At 38.3% G+C, this 7,185-nt stretch overlaps 1 protein-coding gene across 1 annotated transcript; it reads left to right on the top strand.

The window, feature by feature from the left end:
- The first annotated feature begins 564 nt into the window (after positions 1-564).
- On the top strand, positions 565-1,819 carry LOC122092617 (dehydration-responsive element-binding protein 1F-like). Its single transcript, XM_042662838.1, has one exon. The coding sequence runs from the start codon at positions 681-683 to the stop codon at positions 1,428-1,430; it is 750 nt and encodes a 249-aa protein (XP_042518772.1). The 5' UTR covers positions 565-680; the 3' UTR covers positions 1,431-1,819.
- Positions 1,820-7,185: the final 5,366 nt, after the last annotated feature.

Raw genomic sequence — 7,185 nt, 5'->3', positions numbered from 1 at the left:
CATAATATAGTAAAAAAATGAAATAGAAAACTGTAGTCCACATATATAATATAATATAGAGGTTTAAACCTTCACTCCCCCTTTCACAAGGGAAGCACCGGCAAGTTTCCGATTTGCAAGGTGATATTAAAAGTTGTAATTTTTCAAAATATATATGCAAATACCTCATGAGTTCCTTGCGCCTTTATTGTTTGTTGGGAGGTCGGAGGATTACGGTCCGGTGGCCTGTGAGGACACAATTAGCCGTTATGACGGTTATGATAGTAAAGTAATTCAGGGTCACGCCAGATATCCGAGGATTAATTTTTTTTATTTATTTTTTTCTTATGGGGCTCACCGGCTATGCTGACATAAACCATATGACGTCAAAACCTAAGACCACGTGCGCTTTAAAACAGAATTCTTCCACGTGGGAAAAAAATGCCCCTTCGGATCATATCAGTGTATTCCTTTCTGCGTGTCCATGTCGCGGGTAATACTCCCAATGAAAATTATATATATTCCTCAATTACATATAAGACTCTTTAAAAAGACTTGCTTCAACTACTAATCTCTCGAGAGAGCTTCGGTTGTTGGTTGATCCTCTAAGGTCTATGCTTTATCTTGTTTATCAGCTCTGATATATAAACCTGGTAGGATTCTTATTTAATTAATTGCTTATTACGGTTTGTATATTTTTTATGGAGATTTATGAAGAAGAATCATCGACATCGTCTTCATCCAGCGAAGTCCAAGCTTCTCAGGTGGAGAGCAACAGTCAGATTAATACTGGGCCGTCTGTGGCGGAGGAGAAATTGCAGGTGGCAGCGACGAGCAGCAATACCATAGTAACGCGAAAAAGGAAGGCTGGGAGGAAGAAGTTTAGGGAGACAAGGCACCCGATTTTCAGAGGGGTGAGGGAGAGGAAGGGAGGGAAGTGGGTTTGCGAGGTTAGGGAACCAAACAAGAAGTCTCGGATATGGCTGGGTACCTTTCCTTCTCCGGAAATGGCAGCCAGGGCCTACGACGTTGCCGCACTCGCCCTCAGGGGAAACTCGGCAGTTCTCAATTTCGCCGATTCCAGGTCGATTCTCCCGCGAGCCAAGTCATCGTCTCCGAGGGATATACAGCTGGCAGCTCTCCAGGCTGCCGAGTCATTTCCACCTCAGGCCGTCTCCACCAGCTGTTCGTCCACCACTTCGTCCACCCCTAATGCTGATTTGCCACGTGTCAGTGAGAGAAAGAAGGGTGCCACCACAGAAAGTTCAACAGGAGCAGAAGGAGAAAGAGGGGAATCGGGATTGTTCGTGGATGAGGAGGCGTTTCTTAATATGCCGGCACTTTTGGACAGCATGGCAGAAGGGATGCTGCTAACCCCGCCATCCATGAAGCAGAGATTCAGCTGGGATGACGTGGATTGCCAAGTGGACATGTCCTTATGGTCTGACTGACTAACCCCATTTGTTGAGATCGAACTGCAGGTTCACTTATGAGAACAATCTCGTACATCTCTGATTCATGGGTTTAGAATTCACTCTCTATTCATTTAATAGATTCTAAATCCACGGATGAGATTGTTCTAGTAAGTGAACCTAATCCGGATTCTCATTTGTTAAATCACCACTAACAAAATCAGCAGCGAGCTTTGTGTACTTTGGGAAATTGAATTCTTGTTTGGGAGCATAGCGTGTGCTAGTGTTTACCTAAGTCTCTCTCCTCTTCTAAAAAATTAACATATATATATATATATATATCCCTCTATTATAGGAAGAGAGATAGAATTGGAGAATGCAAGTGTGCATTATGCTTCTACATAGAAAACTACTTCCCTTAGTTTTTTATAAGCATTTTTTTGTAATTATTGATCAATCTTTCAGTAATGTAATTAGTGGTCTTCATTTAAATTTAGATCTAGATTGTAGAGTTTCTTTATTATTATTATTATTATTATTATTATTATTATTATTATTATTATTATTATTATTATTATTATTATTATTATTATTATTATTATTTTGCTTTTGCAGTTGCCTATGGGTGTGTAGCGTGTAGCAAGGTGTACGCATCATAGTGAGCAGCAAAGTCATCTCGATGCGAGAATTCAATTAATGCTTTGAGTTTGATAATCGCAGATTTAAATTAAGAAAAGCTGAAGTATTCAAGATTTTGAACTTCCTCTTGCTTTTGTTTGCTTTTTTCTTCCTAAATGGCAATGTCAAATGCGAAGGTCAAGGTAAAGTATGAAGTTCTATTTGAGTTGTCTTTAATTATGTAATATTTTTTATTTTTAAATTTCATTTCAGACCATTAATTAGCACAGCCGAGTAAGTCACTTCATGGATTGCATTTTTGACAGAACCATGCTTCTCATAGCTAGCCAATGATAAATATGTTAGCGAAAACCTAATCGCTCAGTGAAAAGGATCGGATTAAAATCTCTTGCATTTACCGGGTTTGATGAACATAAATATCCAACAAAATACAGTTTTATGAGAATTTCATTGAAATATTTTTCTGCCATCTTTTATCAATCCACACTTGGAAGTACATATCAACCACTGAATTGGCTACTGACTGAGACAGCTAAGCCCAATGGAACTTTAACTTTGTATGAATGTATTCGCTTCCCTTGTTCTACAAGGAAGTTCTACAAGGACAAGATAAACGAAGGCACTCAACATACTAGCTACAAGAACAAACCCATCGACTTCAGCCCCTGTTTCCATGAAATTCCTAAACAAGTCCATGGCCTCTTGTAAACCTCCCTCTTGAGCATAGTCTATAAACATTGGAGTCCATAAAATCACATTTTCATGGCTCCATCTGGTCTAAAATCTATCTTGCTTCCTCTAAGCACCTGCAGTTTACATAGAAGTCAATGAGTTCACTAGCCATAATCCTATGAAGTGAAATAGGAAACCCCTTTTCGATTAAGGAAGCCCTGGCCTCTTTAATAGCTCCAAAGCAACTACATGATTTTAGAACACTAAAGTAATTAATTTCTCCATGTTTTTAAAGTTAAACTAAAGCATAGACTTACCCTCGCAACTTGTTGGATATGTGTGTCCACAAAATCCAAGTAAAATTTTTAATGTAAATTAATTTGTAATTATTTATCATCTCAAAGTTAGTCCCAAGTTTATACCTTAAAGTATTCATTACTATTGCTAGAACTAAGATTCCGTTCATATGGTTGTCACGTTGTATATCTTCCGAAATGTGATTCTAAAATATAAATAGGAGTACTCAAATTGTATATGTATTATCTGAGAAACTTGCATGGAGTATCGTCAACAATTTTAAGTAACAAGATTCTCAGTGATAGTTGTTGATTCCTAAATCTGAGAGGCCCTTACTATTGCAACAGGCCATTGTATATTTTGGGCTACTAAAGGGTTGATATATATCAGTGCGTTGTATATTGGATGTTCATCTATGAATGGAAGAGATGGCTGACATGGGATCCACTCTTGATTAGGGGGGATATCTCGATAGGTTATCCTACTATGATTGGACGAACTTCTGAGCTCAGTGTTAGTTTTGTAAGAGTTTACATTTAAATATTACTATTTAGGGAGAAGGTTCCCTCAAAGGCAATGTGGAGGACTAGTAAAAGCATCAACATGGGTGGGATTTTTCCATTTTATGAGGGCCGGGGTGGTTATTTCCCCCCCCCCTACTGTATCTGGGCCCAAGGGCGCTCAGCTTTTAGGCTTTTTCCTTATTAATTATTTAATAATTATATTAGAAAATATTTTCAAAAATTTTTATGTACAATCGTTGGTTGATTTTCTAATAAAATCGTTCCGACTGGCTAGGATTTTTGAAGGGTTTCATATTCCAAATTCATAAGCCCATTATGTGATATTGTTGAGTGGAGGTACTTTAACATAATTATTTCTATCAGTTTAAAGGGGTTTTAGTTATTGCCATTTATAGGTGTACTTGTTAGCAAATAATATTGTAACTCCATAAAGTGAGACTTCTAAGTTATTACTTTTATTTACACATGCTGTGTCTGACTCAAATATGTATAATTGGATTACCCAATAAAATCCTTTCACTTGGCATGGGATCCCTTTACAGATTAGGATTCCAAATCGATACATATACAACTATGGGTAGAGGTAGGGAACGCTACTAGCAGTCTCCCCCCTCTCCTCTAGTCTCTGTCTTCCTTATGAGAATTAAGGTTCCAAACCCTTGAGAAGTATGAGGATAGCTTTTGTTGTTCAAGGTTTCATTTAATTGTTGATCAAGGGAACCTATCGAATTGCAAAGAGATGCATGATCGATCAAGTGCCATATTTCTTTGGAGGTACTACATTTTTTTTTTTTTTTTTTTGGTAGAACTTTGGAGGTACTACATTTGTGGTACTAAGAGGTAAACTTGAACCCCTTTGTGATCATGTTATATTTATCCTAATGAGAGCAAGAAACAATTTGAAGTTGAGATTTTGGTTCAGGATCATCCCCTCAAACAAGTGGTATCATTAACAACCCTCGTAAACATTAGTGTTTCTCTTTGTCAATTCCAAGTTGGCTTTGTTATCCAGCTTTAGGTGGAGTTACTAGGCTGAGGCTACAGACCTTGCCTATGGCCAAGGCCTTAGGCTGGGTTTTTTCTTCTCCGACAACTTCTATTCTTAAAAAATGTGTTTTTTCTCTCTTTTTTTTTTAATTTTTTGGTTGTTAATAACATCCTATAGAACTACCCAAGGGGACTTTACTCACACACACAAGATGGGAGGGGGGGGGAATGCGTGTGACAGGAGTTGGTCCCTAGACCACAAACCTGGTGCCTTCTCTACCAGCAGAGGCTGCAACCAGTGCACTATGCATTGGATTCACAAATGTGTTTTTTTTCTCACTAGCCTATAGGCCAACCTATATTTAGTAGCTATGTTGCACCCATGGTGGCCCTTGCCCTTAAACCCTCATTCCCACACATGGCTAGTAGGGGGCAACCATCAAAAGTTAGCAGGTTATAGTCCTGCCTCACCACACCGCACAAACCTCTAATTAGCCCCCTCCAACATTCCTCCCACTTATTTACCAAAAATAAAAAAATAAAACATCCCTCCTACTTTCCATCGACTGCCCGTGGCCAGCCCAGTGTAGGAGGCTGCAAGTGGCTTGACCGCACCTAGTGCCCGAGTCTTTGCGCATGGCTACAGGCTAGCGTAGAGCACTCTCTGCAAGCTAGCCGGCAAATGTGTGCCCTAGTTGATGGTAACTCTGGTTCTTACCTTTCTTTGCAGGTCCTTTGTTTTCTCAATTAATTTAAATATTTTAATATTAAGTTATGTAAGGGAAGTTATTAGTCAACGGGAGAATGTGGGATATATCGTGGAGAGTGGATGACGTGGTTGTGTAGTTATGATAAGTAATAGAGTGTAATAGATATCTTACATGTTAAGTGTTGAGGAAGTTGGAAGATGTATTGTGATGGCTACCTTTTAGGGGTATGTTTATTAGTGAAATAATTAAGATACAAAGAAGATAATTACCTAAATCTTCTCTTAAAGAGAAGGACGTTCGGTTTTGTCTATAAAGCCAAGAGGTTGGCTACCTCCAAATTAGCCAAAACCTTATTTTCTCTCTTTCTCCTATTTTCTCTCCCTCTCTCTACCATGTCCCTATCATCTAGTATCAGAGTCGGTTCCACATGGAGCAGATTTCTAGCAAGATTAGATACTCAATTGAGAAGTCTCAAATTGTTGAAAAAATCTTGCAAAATGTTGAATCCATGGCTACTAACATTCCTATGTATCCAAAGCAGTCGACAAAAGAGGAGAAGAAGAAGAAGAAGAAGAAGAAGAAGATGATGATGATGATGATGAAAGAGAAGAAAATGAACGTACCAGTCACCACTTCCTTCAAGTAAATGCTCGTTTCTATGATTGGATTATCACACAGTGACATGTCGATCCTAGATTCATTAACTAGAATTTTTCCTATCAAGATATGAGATCTTGGTGGTCCTTGAGGACAAGGAGAATTTGAGAGGGAGGGAATGTTACGTGTTAACTTTTTCAGTAAATTTAAATATTTGAATATTAAGTTATGTAAGGGAATTTATTAGTCAATGGGAGGATGTGGGATATATCGTAGTTATGATAAGTAGTGGAGTGTAATATGTATCTTACATGTTAAGTGTTGAAGAAGTTAGAAGATGCATTGTAACGGCAATCTTTTAGGGGCCTATTTATTAATGAAGTAATACAAGATACGAAGAAGATAATTACCTAAATTTTCTTAAAGACAAGGATGTTCAGCTTCATTTGTAAAGCCAAGAGGTAGGCTATCTCCTAATTAGCTAAAACTCAAATTTCTCTCTTCAATTCTCTCTCTCTCTCTCTCTCTCTCTCTCTCTCTCTCTCTCTCTCGTATCCCTATCATCCTTGTGACTATAGACACCTAATTTTTTTTACCCAAGAGTGGACTATGCAATGACGAATTGATATATCCTCTTTTTTTCTAGCTCCTTTTGAGCCAATCCGTTTTTGTCATTGGTGTTGTAACCCGGCAGTCATTGAGAGGGGGTGGTGAATCAGTGAGTCCAATTTTAATTCTCAAAAACATGTTCAATATTTGACCAAGCAATACTTGATACACATGTCCCTATACATATCCCTATTTGCACATAGTTGAACCTCTCATAGGCACTTCCAAGTGTGCACACTCATTCTGCATTCCACGCACTTCAATATATGTAATGCAAACAATAAGCATACCCACAATACACGGTTTTTACGAGATTCAGTAATTTACCTGCGTCCTCGGATTAGTGCCTGTAAAGGCTTCGTACCTACTCAATACACTACTTTTGACTACTCCCACAGTCGGCACCCACACCCGATTTTCTTAAGCCGAAGTTAAGATGGCACTCGCAATGCTAATGCAATGTGTAACACCCACTCCTAGTGCTTAGAACCCACTAAGCACTCAATATAAAAATATAATAAATTGAGGTTTATATCAATGCCCTACAATCAAGCCCTACCTAGCATATATATTTATAACTTACTAGCATGCTTACAGTTCATCCACAACTAACCTAGCATGTATACAATTCATCCACAACTAACCCTAACATACATACATATCATCATATATGCATATAATGTAAATCCAAGGTTAGAGAATCTCACAATCGATTTCTTGGGATGACTAGGAACTTGCATTGACTACTGGAACCTCTAC

The sequence above is a fragment of the Macadamia integrifolia genome, chromosome 11 (genome assembly GCF_013358625.1).
Source record: "Macadamia integrifolia cultivar HAES 741 chromosome 11, SCU_Mint_v3, whole genome shotgun sequence".
Classification (NCBI taxonomy): Eukaryota; Viridiplantae; Streptophyta; class Magnoliopsida; order Proteales; family Proteaceae; genus Macadamia; species Macadamia integrifolia.
This window is presented reverse-complemented; position numbering and strand designations above follow the sequence as displayed.

Coding starts and splice junctions, on each gene's coding strand:
- LOC122092617 (XM_042662838.1), top strand. CDS start 681: ATGGAGATTTATGAAGAAGAATCATCGACATCGTCTTCATCCAGCGAA.